At 46.6% G+C, this 25,289-nt stretch overlaps 2 protein-coding genes across 11 annotated transcripts in view; both read right to left on the bottom strand.

Moving 5' to 3' along the window:
- CLIP1 (CAP-Gly domain containing linker protein 1) overlaps positions 1-9,786 on the bottom strand; it is a 79,248-nt gene extending 69,462 nt beyond the window's left edge. For all 9 annotated transcript variants that reach the window (XM_087705487.1, XM_087705490.1, XM_087705486.1 and 6 more), the window contains exon 1: positions 9,682-9,786. The gene's annotated coding sequence lies outside the window, so the exon portion shown is untranslated. The remainder of the gene's footprint in view (positions 1-9,681) is intronic.
- A 3,651-nt stretch (positions 9,787-13,437) lies between these two features.
- On the bottom strand, positions 13,438-25,171 carry ZCCHC8 (zinc finger CCHC-type containing 8). Of its 2 annotated transcripts, none has more exons than XM_087705497.1 (14): positions 24,909-25,171; positions 23,044-23,086; positions 22,682-22,756; positions 21,163-21,268; positions 20,907-20,984; positions 20,493-20,596; positions 19,721-19,786; positions 18,606-18,666; positions 18,362-18,498; positions 17,997-18,139; positions 15,909-16,030; positions 15,358-15,441; positions 15,102-15,216; positions 13,438-14,905 (listed from the first exon to the last, which is right to left on the bottom strand). In XM_087705497.1, exons 1-14 carry the CDS (start codon positions 25,066-25,068, stop codon positions 14,097-14,099), a joined length of 2,103 nt encoding a protein of 700 aa, XP_087561623.1. In that variant the 5' UTR covers positions 25,069-25,171; the 3' UTR covers positions 13,438-14,096. The 2 variants fall into 2 exon arrangements, with proteins under 2 accessions (XP_087561623.1, XP_087561622.1); XM_087705496.1 differs by having other exon boundaries at positions 13,438-14,737; positions 24,909-25,082.
- Between the last annotated feature and the right edge of the window lie 118 nt (positions 25,172-25,289).

Here is a 25,289-nt window from a genome sequence, read left to right as displayed (position 1 = left end):
ATTCTATTCTAAATCTATTTAAATCCATTCTAATTCTATTCTATTCTAAATCAGAGGTCTCCAAACTTGGGGCTCTTTAAGACTCGTGGACTTCAACTCCCAGAATTCCTCAACTGGCTGGGGAATTCTGGGAGTTGAAGTCCACGAGTCTTAAAGGGCCCAAGCTTGGAGACCCCGGCTTTAAATCACCATTTTAAATTTTTTTTTTTTGGCTTTAGCAAATCAGGCCCGAAATGGATTCTAACTGTTGCTACAGCAACAGGTTAATGACAAGAATCCTCATTTTTTTTGGCAAAGCTTAAGTCTTTAGCTAGTTTTCTTTCGAGGGGGGGGGGGAGCAAATTTCTATATGCACCTCCGAGCGTAAAAATAACAGCAACATAAAAACTCACCCCATGCATCTGGACTGACTTGACTTCTCTCTCTGAAGCTATATCTCACCCAGCTTGCTATTAATAGAAAAATACAGCTTGTTTTTACACAACTCTTTGTTAAAAATAGACAAGCGGAGTTTGGAAGGGCCATCGGAGACAATCAGCGGGAATATTTCGATAAACAGGTTTCAAAGTTGTCCAGAGATACCAGATAACCAATAAATCAGGGCTCGAGAACGGCTTCTCGGGTAATAATAAAACAATGTGCTAATTTTGCGCGTGAATGCAGACGCTATTTCAAAAGAGTAACTGACAAATGGGGGGGGGGGGAATTCCCACTTTTAATTAACACAATCACAGATCGGTTTCTAGAGAACTAAGGGGTGTGAGGTGCTAACACTTTGGCCTCCAATTGTCTAGATCCGTTGAATGTTTTATCAGCGAGGGGGGGCATGGTTTTCTCATATCCTCAAGTGCTTTAGCTCAGTGCTTCTCTTTCACCGCAAAGCATCCTCGTCTTACAACATACCACGGACTCCAAAGTTCAGGCTGCTAAGTGGGAGATCTGTTAAGTTGAATTTGCCCCGTTTCACGACCTTTTTTTGCCGCCGTTGTTAAATGGGATCCCCGCCGTTGTTCAGTTAGTAACACAGTTGACTTCGCTTGTCAGAATGTCGCCAAGGCGTATGGTGCGAGAGAGGCTGGACGAGGCTTGGGGAAATGGCCTGAATGGTGCCAGAGCTGGGAGAGGTTGTAAAACTTCGCCCAGCCAACTTCCAAACTTCCCTGCAGGCTTCCCCAGTGACTTTCTGGGGAAGCCAGCAGGAAAAGTTGCAAATGGCAATCACGTGATCATAGGGCATTTGTCACTGGTTTCCATCGCACGCTGGTTGCCAAGCACCCAGATCACGCTCCCGTGGAGCTCCGAGGACCAGTCACGACCATCACGGCTGTAACCTTGAACGGTGACTGAATGGTTGTAAGTCAAGGAACACATGTGCAAGCAGAAAGGTCTTCGGATCAAGGGCGAAATTCTTCATTTGAGCCCAGATCTTCAACATCCACCACCTGAACTTCACCTCTACCATTCTCTGTATCCGATTCCTCCTCGCTTGTGGTTTCGAAGAACTCCTCCTCCCTGACATGCAAAACAAGGAAGGAGAAAGCACAAGTCTTGGACACACACACCCGGGGACACTGCAACCGTCATAAAGGTGAGTCAATTGTCTGAATTTTGATCATCCCGTGATTGTGGGAAGGCTTCCACAGTTGTGTGAAAAATGGCAATGTCATTTCCCCCAGGGCTGTTGTAACTTTGAACCGTCACTAAACAAACTGTCGTAAGTTAACCGTCGTTCCATTTAACAACTGCAAGTGATTTGCAATCTTCCACCCGCTGCTTCCTGTTCCTGCCTTCGGGTGCTATGGGAAACAGCTGGACCCCCTCCTCTTTGGGGGCAGCCCTTCAAATATTGGAAGCCTGCTATCATGTGTCCTACTCCCATGATGGCACACCTGTGGCACGCGTGCCCAATGTGGCACATAAAGTCATGTGGCCTACCACACGTGGCCTGGCCTGTTTGTCTTCCAGGTTTCTGGCGCGCATGCGCACGTGGTGATCAGCCGTCCTACGTGCGCATGGCGGTGCTGAAACCCGGCCGCGCTGGGCAGCTGATCACGGGTGCTAGAACCTGGAAGTTTGGCTTTTCCCTGCTGGCTTCCCCAGAAAGTCACTGGGGAAGCCGGCAGGGAAGTTTGGAAGTTGCTGGGCCAAGTTCTACATCCTCTCCCAGCTCTTGCGCACACGTAACATTTCCGTGCGACCTCTTTGGCACCCGGTTCCCCATCACTGTCCTAGTCCTTTTTTTTTCACTAGACTAAAGAAAAGGAAGGGGGAAAAATATGTCATGAGCCAGACATGCCTTCTAGGATTCCTTCAGTTCTGCTCTGAAACGGACGGAGGAGAATTAAGCCAGGCTCCAAAAATGTTTGCTATTTCAGAGGCCGGCCAAGAATGGAACTTCGCAGCTCCTCCAAAATTAAGGTTGCAGCAAACCCAGATCGTGGCCAACTGCATCGGAATACCACAAAGCTCCTCTCCATGGCCCAGCCCGTAAAAACAACAACAACAACCGGTTAAACCGATCGCAATTCCCGAGGCCAGGAACGCCAAAGGTGCCTTTCCTTTGCCAATTTCCAGAACTGCAACGGACGGAGAGAGAGGCGATAAACTTTTGAGCAAGGAGCTGAGAAGAATCCATCTCCAAAGCCTCTGTGGGATTTTATAGATTTCCCACCTGCATTTCAAGCAGGGGTGGAGAAAGGAACGAGAGCTTTTGACAACCAGCCAGAGGGTTGGAATTGAGATTTTCTTTCTGCCATTCCGAAGTAGGACAGGAGACACAATAGCGGATACAGCCTAAATTGGTTCTCCTGACATATCTTATTGTTGTTGGTTGCGAAGTTGGGTTCGAGCCATCGCGACCCCATGGACCACGTTCCTCCAGGCCTTCCTGTCCTCTCCCATCCTCTGGAGTCCATTGAAGCTCACGCCGGCTGCTTCAGTGACTCCATCCAGCCCCCTCCTTCTCTGCCATCCCCTTCTTCTTCTTCTGCCTTCCATCGTTCCCAGCATGAGGCTCTTCTCCAGGGAGTCCTTCCTCCTTCTCATCAGGTGGCCAAAGTCTTGGAGTTTCCTCTTCAGGATCTGGCCTTCTAAAGAGCAGCCAGGGTGGATCTCCTCTAGGACTGACCGGTTGGATGGCCTTGCAGTCCATCTTTTCTTTCTATCTATCTATCTATCTATCTATCTATCTATCTATCTATCTATCTATCTATCTATCTATCTATCTATCTATCTATCTATCATATATGTAACTATCTTTCTATCATCTATCTATCTATTATCTATCTATCTATCTATCTATCTATCTATCTATCTATCTATCTATCTATCTATCTATCATCTTTTCTATGTTGTTGTTGTTGTTAGTTGAGAAGTTGTGTCCAACTCATCGCGACCCCATGGACCACGTTCCTCCAGCCCTTCCTGTCCTCTCCCATCCTCTGGAGTCCATTGAAGCTCACGCCGGCTGCTTCGGTGACTCCATCCATCCACCTCCTTCTCTGCCGTCCCCTTCTTCTTCTCTTGCCCTCCATCGTTCCCAGCATGAGGCTCTTCTCCAGGGAGTCCTTCCTTCTCATCAGGTGGCCAAAGTCTTTGAGTTTCCTCTTCAGGATCTGGCCTTCTAAAGAGCAGTCAGGGTTGATCTCCTCTAGGACTGACTGGTTGGATGGCCTTGCAGTCCATCTTTTCTATCTATCTATCATCTATCTATCTATCTATCTATCTATCTATCTATCTATCTATCTATCTATCTATCTATCTATCTATCTATCATATATGTAACTATCTTTCTATCATCTATCTATCTATTATCTATCTATCTATCTATCTATCTATCTATCTATCTATCTATCTATCTATCTATCTATCTATCTATCTATCTTTTCTATGTTGTTGTTGTTGTTAGTTGAGAAGTTTTGTCCGACTCATCGCGATCTCATGGACCACGTTCCTCCAGGCCTTCCTCTCCTCTCCCATCCCCTGGAGTCCATTCAAGCTCACGCCGGCTGCTTCGGTGACTCCACCCAGCCAGCTCCTTCTCTGCCGTCCCCGTCTTCTTCTTCTGCCCTCCATAGTTCCCAGCATGAGGCTCTTCTCCAGGGAGTCCTTCTTCCTTCTCATCAGGTGGCCAAAGTCTTTGAGTTTCCTCTTCAGGATCTGGCCTTCTAAAGAGCAGTCAGGGTTGATCTCCTCTAGGACTGACCGGTTGGATGGCCTTGCAGTCCAAGGGACTCAATGCAGGCGTCTTCTTCTCCAGCACCAGAGTTCAAAGGCCTCCATTCTTTGACTTCCTTCCTTCTCATTAGGTGGCCAAAGTCTTTGAGTTTCCTCTTCAGGATCTGGCCTTCTAAAGAGCAGCCAGGGTGGATCTCCTCTAGGACTGACCGGTTGGATGGCCTTGCAGTCCAAGGGACTCAATGCAGGAGTCTTCTCCAGCACCAGAGTTCAAAGGCCTCCATTCTTTGGTGCTCAGCCTTCCTTATGGTCCAACCTTCACAGCCATCCATTGCAACTGGGAAAACCATATCTTAGTCAGCGTCTAAGCCTTCCCCCCCCCCCCCCTGCAAAAACTCTGTTTGAAGTCTTTCAAAAAACACACACACACAAAAAAAGCATGTAAATGAATACTTCTGAAGCTTGTATGGAAGGAAAGAGCCGAGGTGGCGCAGTGGTTAGGGTGCAGTACTGCAGGCCACTTCAGCTGACTGCTATCTGCAGTTCAGCGGTTCAAATCTCACCGGCTCAAGGTTGACTCAGCCTTCCATCCTTCCGAGGTGGGTGAAATGAGGACCCAGACTGTGGGGGTGATATGCTGACTCTGTAAAACCGCTTAGAGAGGGCTGAAAGCCCTATGAAGCGGTATATAAGTCTAACTGCTATTGCTAAGAGGGAGATGTGGTTTTTTTTTTAAAGCGCCTTTCTGGATAGGCTGACTTCTAAGGAGTGAAGAATCGTCTTTAAAAATCCCTCCCAAATGCAAAATGATTTAGCGTCCCTCCCAGTATCTGATGCTTGCTGGGATTTTTTGCAAAGAATGTGGGACTCCTACATCTTCCCAAGGAGACATTCCAGAGACAAGGAGCATCTAATAAACTTCACCTGCCACCTTTACAGGGAGTTCTTCACATACCACAGTTCATCCAAAGACTGGTCAGTCTTAAACGGCATTGAAAAAACCAGCTGACCCTTACCACCTTTGCAACATCCCCACGGTAACGTGAACGCTGGTCAACTGACTCGCATTTACGACGATTGCAGCGTCCCCGGGGTCACGTCGAATCCCTTTTTCGCGACCCCCCCCCGACCAGCCAAGAAGCTGGATTCTCTTTACAAACCACCTTACTATGTAATTTCACCACTGCAGTGGTTCACTTAACGCCTGTGGCAAGGAATGTCGTGAAATGGGGACCAAGCTCCCTTAACAAATGCCTGGCTCAGCCACAGAAACGTCGGGCTCGATTGCGGTCGTAAGTCGAGGAGCTAACCTGTATGATAAGAACACCATGGCTGGGATCCCGAAGCAAGAGATGTCAATAAAACAATTCAACATTGCAAGTCTCCTTCTCTTTAGACATATCTGACCTACAACTATTTGTTTAACAACTGTTTGATGTTACAACAAACACTGAAAAAAGCGACTTGTGACCAGTCCTCAGACTTACAACCACCGCAGCATCCTGGCAGTCAAAAATCCAGGCATTTGCAACCTGCATGGATTTATGATTCTGTTTTCGCTTAAGCACCAAAATAAAATGAAACTCACTTAACAACTGCCTTCGGTAGCAATGGGAATTCTGCTCCCCCCCCCCGCCCTCCTCACGGTCGTAAGTCGAGGACCACCTGCATTAGGGAATCACGACAACTCTTGCCTGCCGCTGATCATGTTTTGCTGCAAAAGAGGCAACGCAATAAAACCATGAATCACAGGGCAGAAACACCTTCGGTGTCACCACCACCCGCTGAGTTTTCATCACGGCAACAGCGTTGTCGAGTTACAAAACCTGTATTTTGATTTCATCGACGCTAATGAAGACGGGCGTGGAGTTGTCTCCGCATCAGGAGCTCAGAAACTGGCTCAACCCCTGCAGAATCCAATCTAGCATTTCTTAAAGTTATGATTCTACTTTTTGGTGCAAAACAACTCCGCTTATTTAGAAAAACTCTTTGGTTTTATGAAGATACTCAGCCCTCTAAGATAGGAATACCGCAAGTGTAAGACGTTTCCTTAATAGACTGGGGTGGGTGGGGGGAATGAGAATATTTTTGTCATCCAAAATGGTTGAGTTTAAATGCAAAACCGTAAAACAGTTCAGCTGCAAGCTTAATTGCAGCTTTCCAAACACTTAATTTTACTTAACTTCCCTTAGGAAAATTAAATTTCACATGCCTTCTCTCTTTTGCAGAGTTAAAGATATCGTGCGCACCCCCTCCCAAATTACAAAGGCCAGATAAACCCCAAACATTTTTTTCTAACACTGGCACAACACTGATAATGGGTACCTCCATTTCAAAGTGCAACGGGAAACATACGTGTTCCTTTAATAGCATCTCACACAAGCATACGTGCACGCTTAATGTTATAAATCTCTCTCTCCCTGGATCTATGAGGTTAAAAGAGGATATAATACAAGACAGGAACTGCTCTGCCTGTTTTTATTTACTGCAAAATCAATTTCTCCGCTTCTGTTCCTTAAAACTTCACTATTTTGGGATTTTTTTATCTCAAGAGCCTAGATATTATTTACGAAGCTATCCTATATAGCTTTCGGTCATATTTACCTCCCGCAACGAAATGCACCTTCTGCTTTAGAAGACACAAAATCTACTCGGCTGAAAAGGAAAGAGAAAGCTACGCTATCTTAATTTTTACTAACGTACGAAGTACGAAGGAGCTGCACAAAAACAACACAACACAACAACCCAGCTTTCACTGAGTGCAAAGAGAACAATTACATCCGGCATTGCAAAATAGCAGTTTACACCGCCGTCTGTCGCTCTCCCAGAGTGACAGAATAAAGTGAAGTCATAAGAGAAAGTCCCCGAAACACAACACACAAACACACACAAAATGCATTTTGGCATTTAAGCCACCGGCAAAATGAAGGCATGCAATTCGGTATCCTCTACCTGGGGGGCCCCCCCTCCTCCAAATTCTGGCCGCTCTGGATAAGGACGTCCCAAATAAACCTTTTAAACCCTCGTGGCAGGAAGGAAGTGTTTCACCCGCCAGTCTTCATCCAATGAGGCTTCTCCCCCCCCCCCAACTGATGTCATGCGAGAACTTGGACACCAGTTGATTGCGGCATCTCCTCCACACATACCCCCCCCCTTCAGATGGCGCTCCAGCTGACCCCAAGGAGCTGGCGAGGCCAAGGCCGGAAAAATTGCCCTGGGGTCTGAAGGCCCAGCAGTGAGGGGCCCTTTTCTCCTTCCTTCCTTCCTTCCTTCCTTTATTTTTCTTCCTCCCTCCCTCCTCTCCCTTATTTTTTTCTTCCTTTCTTCCCTTATTCCTCCCTCCCTCCTCTCCCTTATTTTTACTTCCTTTCTTCCCTTATTCCTTCCTTCCTTATTTTTTCTTCCTTACTTCCCTCTTATTCCTTCCTTCCTCTCCCTTATTTTTTCTTCCTTTCTTCCCTTCTTCCTTCCTTCCTTATTTTTTCTTCCTTTCTTCCCTTATTCCTTCCTTCCTCCTCTTCCTTATTTTTTCTTCCTTTCTTCCCTTATTCCTTCCTTCCTCTCCCTTATTTTTTCTTCCTTTCTTCCCTCTTATTTCTTCCTTCCTTATTTTTTCTTCCTTTCTTCCCTCTTATTCTTCCTTCCTCCTCTCCCTTATTTTTTCTTCCTTTCTTCCCTTATTCCTTCCTTCCTCCTCTCCCTTATTTTTTCTTCCTTTCTTCCCTTATTCCTTCCTTCCTCCTCTCCCTTATTTTTCTTCCTCTTCCCTCTTATTCCTTCCTTCCTCCTCTCCCTTATTTTTTCTTCCTTTCTTCCCTTATTCCTTCCTTCCTTCCTTATTTTTTCTTCCTTTCTTCCCTTATTCCTTCCTTCCTCCTCTCCCTTATTTTTTCTTCCTTTCTTCCCTTATTCCTTCCTTCCTCCTCTCCCTTATTTTTTCTCCCTTTCTTCCCTTATTCCTTCCTTCCTTATTTTTTCTTCCTTTCTTCCCTCTTATTCATTCCTTCCTCCTCTCCCTTATTTTTTCTTCCTTTCTTCCCTTATTCCTTCCTTCATTTTTTCTTCCTCTCTTCCCTTATTCCTTCCTTCCTTATTTTTTCTTCCTTTCTTCCCTTATTCCTTCCTTCCTCCTCCTCTCCCTCTTTCGTTCTCTCCCTTATTTTTCCCTTTCCTTCTTTTCCCTTCCCTTCCTTTTATTTTCTTTTATTATCCTTGCAGGACAGATGTCATCCTATGTGGCAGGAGATCAGCGCAATCTTCCCACAAATTAAGGAGGGAAAACAAATGATGTGGGGATCTTCGGTTTTTATTCGGCCCTACACCCCATTGGGACCCCTTGAGAGGAAGACTGGGCTTGAGCCCCCCCCCCCCTGATTTGCACCCCTCTGGCTTCTCCACCTGCAATGGCCCCCTCCATTTGACTCCTGGGTGTCGCTAATTTAGCCCGGGGTCCCAATGGGCCTAGTTTCCCAAAGGGGTGGACTTCAACTCCCAGAATTCCCAGTCAGCCAAGGGGATTCTGGGAGTTGAAGTCCACCCCTCTCTTCAACTTGCCAAAGTTGAGAAAGGACCTCCCAAAAGCGGGAGAAATCTAGGGATCAACCGGATGATCTCAAAAGGGACCACCAGGCGCTCCCCGTTTTAATGTTGTTTCCTGATTGAAAAGATTCACAGGGCGCCCATTTTTGGGGTGGGGGGAGCAGAACCCGGGGCGACTCATAAGCCCCCCACCCCCAAAAGCCACAAAGTCAAAACCTTCACATCCAAAAGCATCCCTCCCCGCTCTTTCACACAAGGCCAGGTGGGGGAGTCTCCCCAGAGAAGGCCCCCCCCACAAATCTCCTTCACACCCTCTGACACCCCAAAACGAAACAGCCCCCCCACAAAGCCAGAGCTTGGCTTTCTCTCTCTCTCACACACACACCATTTGTGGGGAGGGGGCAGCCATGGCAAATTTGGGGAGAGTATCAGACGTAGAGTTTTCTCACCCAATTCTCTTCTGTCACCCTTTGTCCCCCTCCCCAAATTAACCACAATTGAGCAATTGCTAGCCAATCCTGGGTTTCCTCAAACCCCCCCCCCCCGTCTTTCCATTGCAGGCCTGATCTCCCCCCATTGTCCTGGCTGCCTCCCCCCCCCCCCAATATTCTGGGCCCAGCAGCTCCTCTGCAAGGGAGGTAGTGTAAAAGGGGTCCTCCTGAACCCCCCAAAAGACCCAGCCCCTTTCCAAAGGGGACGGGATCCAGAGGTCTCCCCCAGCCCCAAACCCAGCCCACCCACCCCTCAGAAACAAAGGGGGGCAGGGGAGGAGCCCCCAAAGTGGGGAGGGGGCTGCAGCGCGGCCCGGGAATTGGGGAGGGGGCGCCGCCCGCCTCAGACAGGCCCCGCTCGGCCCCCCTCCCCGCCCGAGGACCCGACAAAGGCGCCCCCCCTCCTCCTCCTCCTCCTCCTCCCGGCCAAGACCCCCGACTCGCCCGCCGCCGCCGCCTCCTGCCAGCCCCTCACCCTGCTCGGCTGCGCTCCGTCTCCCTCGCCCGCCTGCCCTGCTTCCTCGTCCTCCTCCGGCCAGGCGAGGCGAGGCGCGGCGGCGCTGCTGGCGGCTCCCTCCCGGCGGCAGGGGCGGGCAGGGGCGGCCGCCAGGCGGGGACTGCGGAAGGGCGGGCGGAGGGAGGGAGAAGGAAGGAGGCTGCCGCCGCCCCTTCTCCCCTCCTGCCTTCCTCTCCTCCCATCTCCTCTTCTCCGGCCCTTTCTTTTCCTTCCTTTCTTCCTTCCTTTCCTTTCCTTTTTCTCTTCCTTCCCTCTTTCTTCTTTTCCTTCCTTCCCTCTTTCTTCCTTCCTTTCCTCTTTCTTCCTTCTTCTTTCCTTCCCTTTTTCTCTTCCTTCCCTCCTTCCCTCTTTCTTTCTTTTCCTTCTTCCCTCCTTCCTTCCTTTCCTTTTTCCCTTCCTTCCTTCCCTCTTTCTTTCTTCTTTTCCTTCCCTTTCATTTTTCCCTTCCTTCCCTTTCTTTCTTCTTTTCCTTCCTTCCCTCTTTCTTTTCCTTCCTTCCCTCTTTCTTTTCCTTCCTTACTTCCTTCCCTCTTTCTTCTTTTCCTTCCTTCCCTTTCTTTCTTCTTTTCCTTCCTTCCTTCCTTTCCTTTCCTTTTCCTTACTTCCTTCCCTTTCTTTCTTCTTTTCCTTCCTTCCCTTTCTTCTTTTCCTTCCTTACTTCCTTCCCTTTCTTTCTTCTTTTTCTTCCTTCCTTCCTTTCCTTTTTCCCTTCCTTCCCTCTTTCTTTTCCTTCCTTCCTTCCTTTCCTTTTTTCCTTCCTTCCTTCCCTCTTTCTTTCTTCCCTTCCCTTCCTTCCTTCCTTCCTTCCTTCCTAGTTTGCCTTCAGAAGGCGTGAGAGCTCCATCCCTGGAAGCTTTCAAGAGACTGGACTGCCACCTGTCAGAAAGGGTCTCCTGCTTGGGCAGAGGGTTAGACTAGGTGACCTCCAAGGTCCCTTCCAACTGTTCTTTTCCTTCCTTCCTCTTCTTCCTTTCCTTCTTATCTACTTAGACTGCATTACTATTCTTCTTCTCATCCTTCCTAGTACCTTTCTCCTCCCGCTTATGACTCTAACCATGTTGCTTGTAGATTTAAAATTTACATTGTTTTGTTTCCTAGTATAATTTGACTGCTTATTAGTAACCTTTGACTATCACTGAACGTGGCACCTTCGGATTCTATTTTATTTTACTTTCTGTACACTGAGAGCTTATTCACAAAAGACGAATTCCTTGTGTGTTCAAACACACTTGGCCAATAAGGAATTCTATTCTTCTGCTTCTCCTCACTTCTTCCTCTCCCATTACATTTTCTTCCTTCCTTTCTTCTTCTCCTATTACATTTTATTCCCTCCTTTCTTCTTCTCCTATTACATTTTATTCCCTCCTTTCTTCCTCTCCCGTTACATTTTCTTCCCTTTCTTCCTCTCCCATTACATTTCTTCCTTCCTTTCTTCCTCTCCCATTTTCTTCCCTCCTTTCTTCCTCTCCCATTAATTTTATTCCCTCCTTTCTTGCTCTCCCATTATTTTCTTCCCTTTCTTCCTCTCCCATTACATTTTCTTCCCTCCTTTCTTCCTCTCCCATTACATTTTCTTCCTTCCTTTCTTCCTCTCCCATTACATTCTTTCCCTCCTTTCTTCCTCTCCCATTACATTTTCTTCCCTCCTTTCTTCCTCTCCCGTTACATTTTCTTCCCTCCTTTCTTCCTCTCCCATTACATTTTCTTCCCTCCTTTCTTCCTCTCCCATTACATTTTCTTCCCTCCTTTCTTCCTCTCCCATTACATTTTCTTCCCTCCGGGAGAGATTTACTCTTCCCAGGTGTCCCCCTCCCCACAACCACCAATTTGGGCAGGAGCCAAGGCTGGCTGGGGAATTCTGGGAGTTGAAGTCCACAAGTCTTAAAAGCCACCAAGTTTGGACTACGTCAAGTCGGTGGCCATTTCTTTTGGAGACGTCACGTTTCTACAAATTTGACGATGCGCTCAATAAAGTTAGAAAAACAAAATAAACCAGAAACAAGAGGCGTGAACCGCCGGGGCTCTCTCCTGTCCGGGCAAGCCTGTCGCAGGCTGGGCGAGTTCGAACGAAGCTCGAACCGATCCATTCCATTAGAAACTTCGATCGTTAAAAGCCAGCCACCCCCTTCAGGTCGACGTGCTTCCCTCTTTATCTCCACCCTAGCAGACTTGAACGTTTAATTAAAACCACACCTTTGAATCCACAATAAAATATTTGGCACGGCTTTGTACATCGAGACATTCATCGCTGGGAAGTGAGGGTGTGAAGTTGTTTTTCTGTTTTTCAAACCACGGGGCCTGTTTTGGATGACCAGGTCTTCGAGGACGGGAGAGAATTCGGGGTCAATGGGTATCAGGAGCAGGGTCACCCAAGGTTACAGGGGGAAGGGGAAGAATTATAATTATGCACACCTTTTTCTGGGCCTAAACCAGTGTTTCTCAACCTTGGCAACTTGAAGATGTCTGGACTTCAACTCACAGAATTCCCCAGCCAGCGAATGCTGGCTGGGGAATTCTGGGAGTTGAAGTCCAGACATCTTCAAGTTGACAAGGTTGAGAAACACTGTCCTAACCACTGCTGGGGAATTCTGGGAGTTGAAGTCCGGACATCTTCAAGTTGACAAGGTTGAGAAACACTGTCCTAACCACTGCTGGGGAATTCTGGGAGTTGAAGTCCAGACATCTTCAAGTTGACAAGGTTGAGAAACACTGTCCTAACCACTGCTGGGGAATTCTGGGAGTTGAAGTCCGGACATCTTCAAGTTGACAAGGTTGAGAAACACTGTCCTAACCACTGCTGGGGAATTCTGGGAGTTGAAGTCCAGACATCTTCAAGTTGACAAGGTTGAGAAACACTGTCCTAACCACTGCTGGGGAATTCTGGGAGTTGAAGTCCGGACATCTTCAAGTTGACAAGGTTGAGAAACACTGTCCTAACCACTGCTGGGGAATTCTGGGAGTTGCAGTCCAGACATCTTCAAGTTGCCAAGGTTGAGAAACACTGGCCTAAACGCATTTTGGGAGAATGGAGGGAAGGCCATCTAAATATCTTGCAAGAAACCTGTGACGAAACAAACATTGGAAGCAACTCTGAATAAACAGCTAATTCTTCCACGCATGCAGGATTAAATCAAGGAGGGTTATTTATGGCTTTCTGTCCATATTTTTTAATGCAAATTTTCCTTCGGAAGATGCCCAAAGGTGATTGAAAGATGGCTGGCTATTTAAACAGTTTATATCAATAAAAAATTATAGGGGCGTGGTGGCTCAGTGGCTAAGACGCTGAGATTGTTGATCAGAAAGGCCGGCGGTTCGAATCCCCAGCGCCGCGTAACGGAGTGAGCTCCCGTGACTTGTCCCAGCTTCTGCCAACCTAGCAGTTCGAAAGTATGTTAAAAAATGCAAGTAGGAAAATAGGGACCACCTTTGGTGGGAAGGGAACAGTGTTCCATGCGCCTTCGGCATCGAGTCATGACCACAAAGACGTCTTTGGATTGCACTGGCTCTTCGGCTTTGAAAGGGAGATGAGCACCGCCCCCTAGAGTCGGGAACGACTAGCACATATGTGCGAGGGGAATCTTTACCTTTAACTCCCTTAAAAAGGCACGGAGGAGGGAAAAATAGCACAAAACCCACAATATTTATCCCCCATAAACCTGGAAGTTTGATTTTCCAGGAATCGGTCATCTCAAGGCTGACATAGGTACACAAACGTATGAAAAAAATCGTTTTATTAAACCCCTGTACACAAGCACAAATATATGTACAGCAAGTTCAAAGATGACGATGTTACCAAAACAAAAAGCCGGTGTCGTTTTTTTTTAAAAAAGAAATGTAAATCCCCTAAATCACTTTTTAAAAAATCCCTTTTCAAAAAGGATGTAAAGAGAATGGTTGATTCATCCCTGATTATTCCCGTCGGATCACCACAACAATTTGAGGGGAAGCATTTTGTTTAAAAAAAACGGGGGGTCCTTTTAAAAAGCCGCGGGCAGTCGACGTATTTTAAGAACTATCCGCTCCCTGTGGAAAGTCTGGCCAGAGACAAAAACCTCGGTTGGTAGAGAGAGAGAGGCAAGGGTGTATTTGACCCCAAGTTGGGAAAAAAATAAAAATAAAATAATAACGTTCAGGGGTATCTGTAATGCAGGATTGGAGGAGATTCACAAAACCTTTGAAGTATCAGTCCTGGTTCGAAGTGGAAGCCTGTCCCCCCCAGATTTTTCTTTAAAAACAAAATTACTTGGTTTTAGGAAGAATGCAACAACACCCACTTTCCGTCTCTGGCTCTTTCGTTTGTGCTTTAAGGGCAAAGCACCCAAATCCTGATTGTGTTTGGGGTTTTTTTTTTGTCCCTGGCCCCAGTCGGGCTGTTAAAGGGAAAGCTTCTTATTCTTCAGTTGGCTTCTTGGGTATTTTTTCAGCGCGCTCCGTATTCGGAGGTAAGTCCCGGTGGATTCCGACAAGTTGTCGTATTCGAAAGGAGTGATCCCAGCGGCAAACTTGCTCATGTCGGGAACGAGGCCGGGAGGGGTGGAGGGGGGCGGCTGGCTGGCGTTGGGAATCTCAGGAGCGTCGCTATGGTTCAGGAGGCCGCCAGGATCCGAGGAGGAGCAGATTTGGCCTCCGGAGTCCGTGGGAATGGCTTCCCCCTCGGCTGTTAAATCCACCAGTTCAATGGCCGGTTGAGGGCCGGGCTCTTCGGGGGGCTCTTCGGGAGTCTGGGGTATCTGCTCGGGCTTGTCGGTGGGTTCAGCTTTGGAGACCTCCTCCAGCTGTTGGGGGCCCGCTTGCTCCAGGGCAACGGGGAGCTCCGTCCTGCAGGGGGACGACGTCCCGGAGTTGCTGGCCATGGGGGTCCCGGCAGGGAGGTCCGAGTCGCTGTTGCCGCTCTCCGCCTGCTCGAGGGCTGCCCAAATCAGCCGCTGCTGCTCCTCCAATTCTTCCAGGGTCAAGGTGTCTTCGTCCATGGCGGAATCCTCCGGCCGCGGGGCAGACGGCGTCCAAGGCAGGGCTGCTGGCACACAAGACAGCGGTTGAGGAGGTGTCAGGCTGGGGGGAGTAGCTGGAGGGGTGCCCTGTGGCAGAGGGGGGGGAGTGGCCGTCAGCGGAGACCCCGGAGGCAACGGAGGTTGGAAGTGGAAGCCGTCGTAATCAGGAAAGCTAGGGGGCATTTCTAGATCTGAAAGGAGGAGGAGAAGAGCAATGGCTTTAATCACTCGCCTGCCTCATGTCGGAGCTAAGATGGGCGGGGGGGGGGCGCTTTGAACAAATGACGGTGGGTTTCTACTGGGGGCTCATGGGATGGAAGGAAAGAAGCAAAATGGGGGCGAATTTTTTTTTAAAATGGCGATGGGTTTTTAAGAGGAAAGTTATACCGGAGTCGATCTCCATGTCGGCTGGCGAAACTTCAGCGCTGGATCCTTTCTGCCGCTTCGAATGATGTGAGCTCTGGCGAGGGGGGGGCCTTTTGGGCTTGGATTTGAGATTGGCCTGGGAGAGAGGGGGGGGGTGAGAAACAAAGGAGAGAAAGTAAGAACCCCGGAGGGGAATCCCCTCTTCCCCCACACCCCCCCCCAAAAAGGCGGCTTTGTTTCGGGGGAAATAGACCAACGTGCTTAAAAAAATATTCACCGAATGGTAAGTGGAAAGATAATGAGCAAAAATTTCTTTCTGCTGGGATGGCTGAAGAGGGACCGAGCCGAACATCCTCCATTCCTGTGTTCCCCCACAAAAAGAGAAAGGAAGAAACTGTTAGGGAATCAAAAGTATATATGTCCAAGCTTTATATACCCCACGCAACAGAGCTTTGCTGTATTATCTTGCATAAAAAGAACTGAGGCAAGAAAGAATAAACTCTAATTTATTGCTGGAATAAACCCACAGTCTTTCCGACAGTCCTTCCCAAAGGCATTGAAGGCAATATAGGAGCTACAGATGCACCTCGTCTTATGACCGTGCAGGTTGTTAAGCAGCCCACCGCATGACCAATTTTACAAGCCTTCCTTGCTGCAGCTGTAATGTAAATCCATTGTCTGCAAAGATTTTTCTTTTTTTGGCTGGAAAACGGAAGCAAAAGTTTTCCAGCCGAAAACGTTATAAATGGTGATCATGTGACTGTGGTACGCCGCGAATGGCGGGAAACGTGAAGGGCAGAGACCGCAGCCAGGGCAACGGGCACTTACGTCTGTGACCCCACTCGGCGTGGACATGTTAAAACCTGGGTAGTTGATCAACTTGGAGAGATCGTAAGAGACGCACGGATTCTGCTGGTGGGATTCCTCCTCTCCCTCACTGCTGGGCGACGCTGTAAGAAAGCAACATCAGTCCTGGAGGGCATGACGGGCAAAATGCATTCTCAGGTGGAATGCGTGGACACCTCTCATGAATTGGACAAGGCCTAAGGAGCTCCGAGGAGCAAGCTCCCCATCTCTGCCCTGAGCCACGGGTTGAAACTGGGCTGGAAAAAAAAAGAGCTCAGGCTGTCCAATCAACATGTCACGCTAAGCCACGGTCTACTGCAGAAGACAGTTCTGCCTGAGCATGGGGTTGGACTGGAAGACCTCCAAGGCCCCTTCCAACTCTGGATGTGGGCAAGATGGGAAGAGAGGGGTAGGAGAGAGGGTGAGGGGGGAAGATGAGGAGGATAAGGAGGAGTGGAATGTAGAGAGAGGAGAAGGAGAAAGGAAGGGGAAGTAGAGTAGGAAAGGATGATGGAGGGAAGAAAGGAGGTAGGAGAGAGGCAGAAAGAAAGAGGTTTATGGAGAGCAGAAGATCTAATATGTTAAGTATATTGATATGGAAGCATAAATACCATCAACATAGAATGGAGTTTGCTCAGAAGCGGAAATACACCAAGTGAATGAGAGGAAGAGTGGGAAGCAGAGGAGAGAAGAAAGATAGGAAGAGAGGGATAGGAGAGAGGGTAAGGGGGGAAGATGAGGAGGATAAGGAGGAGTGGAATGAAGAGAGAGGAGAAGGAGAAAGGAAGGGGAAGTAGAGTAGGAAAGGATGATGGAGGGAAGAAAGGAGGTAGGAGAGAGGCAGAAGAAAGAGGTGTATGGAGAGCAGAAGAGCCAATAATGGGTTTTTATCTTTCTGGGTGTTGATGACAAGAGGAACTGATGTAATTACTACTTAATACAATAGGATATTGGCTATGTAATAGTATACATGTGATTGTATGTTGTATATTAATGTAATATGATTGCACATGTATACTGTCTTCTCTTATTTTTTCTTTAAAACTAAGATATGTTAAGCATATTGATATGGAAGCATAAATACCATCAACATAGAATGGAGTTTGCTCAGAAGCAGAAATACACAAAGTGAATGAGAGGAAGAGTGGGAAGCAGAGGAGAGAAGAAAGACAGGAAGAGAGGGATAGGAGAGAGGGTAAGGGGGGAAGATGAGGAGGATAAGGAGGAGTGGAATGAAGAGAGAGGAGAAGGAGAAAGGAAGGGGGAGTAGAGTAGGAGAGGAAGATGGAGGGAAGATAGGAAGTAAGAGAGAGGTAGAAGAAAGAGGTGTATGGAGAGCAGAAGAGCTAATAATGGGTTTTTATCTTTCTGGGCGTTGATGACAAGAGGAACTGATGTAATTACTACTTAATACAATAGGATATTGGCTATGTAATAGTATACATGTGATTATATGTTGTATATTAATGTAATATGATTGCACATGTATACTGTCCTCTCTTATTTTTTCTTTAAAACTAAGATATGTTAAGCATATTGATATGGAAGCATAAATACCATCAATATAGAATGGAGTTTGCTCAGAAGCTGAAATACACCAATGAGAGGAAGAGTGGGAAGCAGAGGAGAGAAGAAAGATGGGAAGAGAGGGATAGGAGAGAGGGTAAGGGGGGAAGATGAGGAGGATAAGGAGGAGTGGAATGAAGAGAGAGGAGAAGGAGAAAGGAAGGGGAAGTAGAGTAGAAAAGGATGATGGAGGGAAGAAAGGAGGTAGGAGAGAGGCAGAAGAAAGAGGTGTATGGAGAGCAGAAGAGCCAATAATGGGTTTTTATCTTTCTGGGCGTTGATGACAAGAGGAACTGATTTAATTACTACTTAATGCAATAGGATACTGGCTATGTAATAGTATACATGTGATTGTATGTTATGAAAATAGAAAATAAAAATGTATATTTGAAAAAAACAACAACCATGTCAATGTTTTTCAACCTAGGCAACTTGAAGACCTTGGGCCAGCTCCCGGAATGCCAGCTTTGTATGAGCAGACGGGAGAGTCTCCACCCCTCTTACCATTCCCGTCGTAGAGTGTTAAGCCAGATTTCTCCATTTCGGCCTCTTTCAGCCAGCCTGGCGGATAACCCAGTTGCCGCATGCGGTAGATGAAGGGAGGGAGCGTCTTCTCGGTGAAACCGAGGGCATCCTGGAGTTCCTCGCTGCGGGGGGATGGGAAGGGAGGTCCGGTTAGAAGACAACAAAACTGAGCCGCAGTTTTGGCCATTCGGCTTCAAGACTGCCGGGGGAGAAAACGCAGGGATGGTGCACGTTTAGACTTAAAAGGAATGGCTGGATCTGCCATTCCTTACGTGTGCCCCTTTTTTTTCTGAATTTGAAATTGTGGGCTCAACTGCGGCCATTAAGTCGAGATCCACCTGTACCTGATTATTCCTGGTTTGAAGCGTCCAAACCGCTCTTCCACTTCGTCCGCATGGTATCTCTGCTGGAAATTTGGGCTTTCCCCACAAGCGTCCATAAACTCTTTTCTTTTTTCGTTTATGCGGGCAGCGTTTCGCGGCTAAAATAAAGATAGGAGGGAAGAACAATGGCCGCCGGGACGCTAATAAGCGCCAATGGGTGCCGATAAGGCTACGAAAAGCACAGACTTGAAATATACATCTTTACCTGCGGGCAATCTTTGATCTGGTGATCTTCAGAGCCACAATTGAAACAGTGAGATTTGAGCCTGTTTTATTAAAAAAAAAAACACACACACAGACACACACAGGGACACATTTGGAGCTGTTAACAGTCTCTCGGTGACTATTCAAAAAACAACAACATCAACACTTGCTCTAATCTTCTTGGTGCCTCATTAGATGTAGCAAATCAATAATGCCCCATTACAGCTTTAAAGGTGGAGAAAGTCACACCACCAAAGCAATGAAATGGTACAGGATATATGAACGAGCAAAAAAAAATTGATGTCAAATGAATAAGTGATACAGTGGTGGGTTGCAGGCGGTATGCCCCGGTACGGGCGTACCAGAGCCTGCCCGGAGCACCGGATACCATTCCGGTACGATGCTCCGGAGGGCCCACCTGCCCGCCTGAAGTCCTAACTGGTCTTTTAAGTCTTTGGGGCTTCCGCACACGCGCATGGCGCGTACAGCACCTGTGTGACGCTCCGCTGAGCAGCTGGAGCATTGCCGAGGCGCTAAGATGCACACACGTCCTGCGCATGTGTGCACACACGCTGTGGGCGTCTATGTGGATGACGCCGGGCCCGGAACGGGTTCTGGAACCCACCACTGAAGTGATAGTTACGCACTGGATGCCAGGACAAATTCTAAGCCAACTATGAGGCAGGCAGCGAGGAATAGTGTGGCTCTTAAGTGTTGCGTGGCTGCCAAGGAATATTCGCAGCCATGCTTTTCTCAAGAAAAACAAGTATTTTATCAAAGTTTTGAGCTGGAAGACAGAACCTTTAACTGAGATAATAAAAGACATTCTATAGGCCACCTGTGACAGGTGCTTTCAAGATTCTGATTCTCTTGAAAGAGGCAGGTGGCCATCAAGACTCCTGTTTTTATACCTCTATGGAGTTTTGAGGACACAAGTGTTATCTATGTTTTCTTTTTTATATATGCTCATTTTCCATTTTAAGGTCCAACTGAAAAATTTACATTAGGAAGTAAACTGGGCATATATTTTTTTACTTCCCTCCCTAATCCTATCTATTCCTAACATACTTTTAAAAATAAAACCAGAAACATTTGTAGATTTAAAGAAATACAAACCTTTTAGACTTTACTTGTATCTCTTGTCCTTCTAGAGAAAGAATCTGCGTGAAAACTTGCTGGTATCTTAAGAATTCAATAAGGAATTGCCATCGTATCAAGCAAAATGCAATCCTAGGGGTTTGTATGCCTAGATAATATTAGCCACCACCCAAAAGGCACTACTAATTGCTTTTCAGAACAGGGCCACGATCAGAATTATTATCAGCTACATTACGATAAAAAGCTTGACTGAAAGCTTAGCAAGTCTCAAGACTGGATGTTTCTTTTCTCTGCTAATTTTATCCGATCAATGGCTCATCAACGGATGGAAACCAATCAAGGAGAGAAGCAACTTAGAACTAAGGAGGAATTTCCTGATCGTGAGAACGATTATATCAGTGGGACAACTTCCCTCCAGAAGTTGTGAGTACTCCAACACTGGAAGTTCTTAAGAAGAGATCGGACAACCCTTTGTCTGAAATGGTGTAGGCTCCCTGCCTGAGCAGGGGGTTGGACTAGAAGACCTCTGAGGTCCCTTCCAACTCTTGTTATTCTGTTAATGCCAGTCCCCTGCCTTTCCAGAAATGCAACGTTAAGGTGCGACAGCATTTTAAATCAGAGCAGGAAATCCCCCCCCCCCTGGAAACTTTTCATTCAAACAAATGATGAGAGACTTAGGGCACTAAGATGTTGGAAGATATATAAACGGAACCCAATCTGTTTTAGACGTATTGCGTTAAGTAGCAAGGCTTAATAGGAAGAGGGAACGAGAGTTAACTAAATAGGATACTTGGGTATTTCCCATCCATCTGTGAGCTGAGGATTTTCATTTAATATAGGCTGCCCCAGTTTATCAAGACAAAAATTGGTAAAATAGAGAACACTTCCTACAACCTGGAGAAAGAGTCAAAAAGTGTCAGTATTTTAATCAGACTAAAACATCACACTGAAAATGTACTTAAATATTTCATAAATATTACGTTCTGACATAATTAAGTACATTAAATAAATGACTTGAGAATATGGAGATTCCCAAGTAGTAATTATACGTTCAACCAATTAATGGAAAAACAAAGTTACAGGACTAAAAAAAAACAACAACAAAAAACGAAATTAACATTTTTACCAGTTATCAATCATTTCTTAACGCCATAAACTAGAAAAACTCAAACCGCTCATAGCACAGAAACAAAAAGGAACTTACGCTAAAAGCCTCTTTGATTTTTTTCGACACGTTTGAGCTCGTTATCTTATGATCCTCTTCCAGGACAAAGCTAGAAGGCTAACAAAATGAAAATCAAGTTTGCAAAGTTACATCAATGTTCTTCAATCAAGTTCAGAAGTATCAGCACGGTGAGGGGTTTGTGATGGACCAACCCCATGAAGAGAAATAAGAGATCTCTAAGACAGCAATACCAGTTATCTTTCATCACATGACGAATGAATCAAGAGAGAGATACCTGTGGCTTCACATTGAAGCAGGCCTTGTCCAGTTCACTCCTCCGTTGCTCCTCATATTTCTGAACTAAACTCGATACAAACTCTTCTACTTCTTGGTGATATTGCCTATATAACAGATTGTCCAAATGTAGAGCGGATCAATTGTTCTGTTTAGTTGTTGTTTTTTTAAAGCCAACAGGGCAAGACTAAGGATTTCTGATATTGCATTTATACATAATAAATAGCCTTCCGTAAAGCTATTTAGACCTGGCTGTTCCGGCAGGCCTGGGGCTGTTGAAGTATCCAGCCCCACTTTAAGTTATGAATGTTGCTGAACTTTTAAATTGTTGCATTGTCTTATATGCTCCCCTTCCCTTTTATTGTAAGCCGCCCGGAGTCTTCCGAGAGCGGGCGGCATACAAAACTAATAAATACAAATACAATACAATACAAATAATACATAATGAATGCTGGTGTTTTTGTGCTGCAAACTTCTCTAGTACAAAAGAAGAGGTGGATTGAATTCCCAAAGAGAAAGCTAGACAGGTAATTTTAAAAAAAAATATGAGTAACTTCCTGCTAGCATTGCACAAATTCAAATTTCTTTCCGAACTGCATATAGAAACAAATTTCAAACATTTAAAACCTTGGATACACGGAAACTATATTTTTTTAAAAAAATGTCTTCTCTCCTTTACTGCAAAGACTTACTAGAGTTTAAAGTTTAATAACATTTATATGCCCCCAATCCCGTAGGACTCCGGGCGGCTTACAATACAGAAATAAAATCAAAAATAAAATACAGAGGAAAAGAAAAGATAGATTTAAAAAACAACACACCATACACTCCGTTCTAAATGGGGCTGGACCGTATTTTAGGGTCAACAGCCCCAGGCCTGTCGGAACAGCCAGGTTTTAGTACAAAGTCTACAAAGTCTCTTCCATTTTTTTTTTAAACAATGAAAAACACGAATCTACCAAACGTGGGTAGCTACTAATGGGAAATCTCCTTTAGAATAGAATAGAATAGAATAGAATAGAATTTTATTATTTGTATGCCGCCCTTCTCCGGGAGGACTCAGGGCGGCGAACAATTCAAGGGGGAAAAAGGGGAACATAAAAAAAACAAAATACAGATAATTAAAATAAGCAAAAGTCACACAACCATACATGTCGAGAGGGGAGGGAACTCATCACCCCCAGGCCTGCCGGCAAAGCCAGGTTTTGACGGCTTTCCGGAAGGCCTGGAGAGAGGTGAGGGTCCGGATCCCTGCGGGGAGTTCATTCCAGAGGGCCGGAGCTGCCACAGAGAAGGCCCTGCCCCGGGTAATAGCCAGGTGGCATTGGCTGGTAGACGGAACCCGGAGGAGGCCAACCCTGTGAGATCTAATGGGTCTGTGGGAGGTAATTGGCAGCAGGCGGTCTCTCAAGTACCCAGTACCCTTTAACAAGAATCCAGCATACTTGTAAATCTAGATCCACAGGTAAGATGCACACCATTCTGAAAATGAACTCAGCCAATAAAAGGAAGGTACTCACTTTGAAACATCATTATTCATGAACAAGATTTGCAACAAAGGCCCATCAAGTCTACAGTCATCCACTGTTAGTCCGCTAAAAAAAAAAGAAAAGCATAAAGTTTACAGTACGAAAGTAGTTTCCTGACCCTTATGGAATAACTTTGTCAATTCCTTAGATGTCTTTCATTTTCTGTTTTACCTTCTGTTATTTTTACACTACGAAGAGAGTTTGGAGAGTTTGGAGAGAGATCAGATCTGGTTTCCTCCCTCGATCTCTCATAAAAAATCTCTTCTCCAAGCTTTGGCCAACAATTACAAATCTACCCAAAGACCTTCTGCTTGGCCAAAACACTTGCAAATAATTGAGAGGGTGAAACCTACCTGGGTCGAGCCAGGTTGTTCAGTTTTCTTCGGAGTTCCTGATGTGAAAATGGTTAAGGAATTGCAAGGCAAGATAACAAGGAATGAAGCCAGGAAAATCCCTGTGCAGCTACCTCTCTCCATTCCTCCTTCATTCTTATTTTATCTCTTTTTTTTTTTTTTGCCTATGACCCAAGGCAGAGAAAATACGTAATTCCTCACCTTTCTGGCCTTCAAAAAGAATTTAAATCCAATAAACCTAAACCTAATTTGAAGACCTGGTTCTGGCTACTTGCCCAGATCTTGCCACACAAACTTGGGATTACTTGTTTATTATTATTATTATTGGGGTTGTTGTTTTTTTTGAAATATTTTATTTCCATTTTCGTAACATACAATCACATGTATACTATACATAGCCAATATCCTATAGTATTAAATAATTACATCAGTTCCTCTTGTCAACAATGCCCATAAAAATAAAAACCCGTTATAGCTCTTTTGCTCTCCATACACCTTTTTCTTCTGCCTCTCTCCTACCTCCTTTCTTCCCTCCATCATCCTTTTCTAATCTACTTCCCCTTCCTTTCTCCTTCTCCTCTCTCTACATTCCACTCCTCCTTATCCTCCTCATCTTCCCCCCTTACCCTCTCTCCTATCCCTCTCTTCCCATCTTTCTTCTCTCCTCTGTTTCCCACTCTTCCTCTCTCCTATCCCTCTCTTCCCATCTTTCTTCTCCCTTGTTTCCCACTCTTCCTCTCTCCTATCCCTCTCTTCCCATCTTTCTTCTCCCTTCTGTTCCCCACTCCTCCTCTCATTGGTGTATTTCCGCTTCATATCAATATACTTAGCATATCCTACTTTTAAAGAAAAAATAATGATAGTAATGAAAATATAAGAGAAGACAGTATACATTTATACTGTATTTATTATACATTTATTATTATTGTTGTTGTTGGCGCACTATTATGACTTTATAAATTAGCCCATTGAAGGCTCTTCCCTCCACATCCCATCCTTGTTTTCAACTGCCTCCTATAATATTTGTATATGCCTTTTACTGAGATATAACAGTCGTACATGGTTATGTTTTTAATTGTACCCCACCCAGGGATGCTCTGGGAGCGAGATAGGCGGTCTATACATTTTATAAAATAAATCCACCTGCCTATTTCCCCCCCCCCACACACACACCAGCCCTGTGAGGTAGGTTGAGCTAAGAGAGAGAGAGAGGAGCAGCCCTAAATCCCTCAAATGGCTTTCCTATCTACAGGCAACCCTTGATTCAGTTAGTGACCGTTCACAGTTACAACAGTGCTGGGGAAAAAGGGACTTGTGACCGTTTTCCGCACCCCCCCTTGCTTGCCTCCTCCCGGTCACCCCATCAAAATTAGGACGCTTGGCAACTGGTTTGTGCTTAGGGACGGTTGCATCTTCCCCGGGGGGGGGGGAATCCCCCCCTTTGCGACCTTCTGGCCAGCAAAAGCAATGGGGCGAAGCCAGATTCACTTAACGACCGTGTGACCGACTTAACAATTCCCTTAAACGACAGTGGCCAGTAAGGTGGCAAATTAGTATTAGTATTTAATGAATTTATAGGCCGCCCAATCCAAAAGGACTCCGGGCGAAATGAGGCGAAACGCCCTCAGCGAGTGTCTCGCTTAGCGACCTAAACGTCGGGCTCCGCCGTGGTCGTAAACCGAGGACTGCCTGTATTTAATCCGGGTTTGGGGAAGAAATCCCATTGGGGAGGAGGAGGGGGGATGGATAGGGACCCCTCCCTTAGCGGTTGCCTCCCTCTCCCCCAAGGAAGGCCGCTCCCAGCTGGGGCGGAGGCGGCCTATTCCAGCCGGGGCGGCGCTGCCCTTCGCCCGGCTGCAGGATATTCTCCTCCCGCAGCTGCCTAATGGTCTCCTCGGATTCCCTCAGCCGCTCGCGGAGCTCCGAAGCTTCTTCCGCCGGGTCGGGTTCCAGGCCCGGCGCCTCCTCGTCGGCTTCCAGCTGCTGGAAGAGCTCGCGGTCGCCGAAGTCCACCTCGGCCGCCATCTTGGCGAGCGGGGAGCGAGAAGGAGGCGAAGGCCGCCGCCGCCGCTGCCGCCCGTCGCGGGGAGGCCCGGAGAAAGCGCTCGGCAACCGGGCTCCGCCGCTCAACCTAGTCTCGGGCTTCGGCCGAGGCCTGTTTTTTTTTCCGCCTCTCAGCGCTACAAGACTACGGCGCCCGTCATGCAACGCGGCGACGGTTACGCTGGCCGCCCATTGACTCCAGC

The sequence above is a fragment of the Thamnophis sirtalis genome, unplaced genomic scaffold (assembly GCF_051295495.1).
Source record: "Thamnophis sirtalis isolate CommonGarterSnake01/CBP01778 unplaced genomic scaffold, rThaSir2_p1.2 scaffold_2, whole genome shotgun sequence".
NCBI lineage: Eukaryota > Metazoa > Chordata > Lepidosauria > Squamata > Natricidae > Thamnophis > Thamnophis sirtalis.
This window is presented reverse-complemented; position numbering and strand designations above follow the sequence as displayed.

Coding starts and splice junctions, on each gene's coding strand:
- ZCCHC8 (XM_087705497.1), bottom strand. CDS start 25,068: ATGGCGGCCGAGGTGGACTTCGGCGACCGCGAGCTCTTCCAGCAGCTG. Junction 22,757..23,043: donor AACAACCTGGCTCGACCCAG/GTAGGTTTCACC, acceptor TTTTTTTTTTAG/CGGACTAACAGTGGATGACT. Junction 19,787..20,492: donor GATGGATGGGAAATACCCAA/GTATCCTATTTA, acceptor TGAATTCTTAAG/ATACCAGCAAGTTTTCACGC.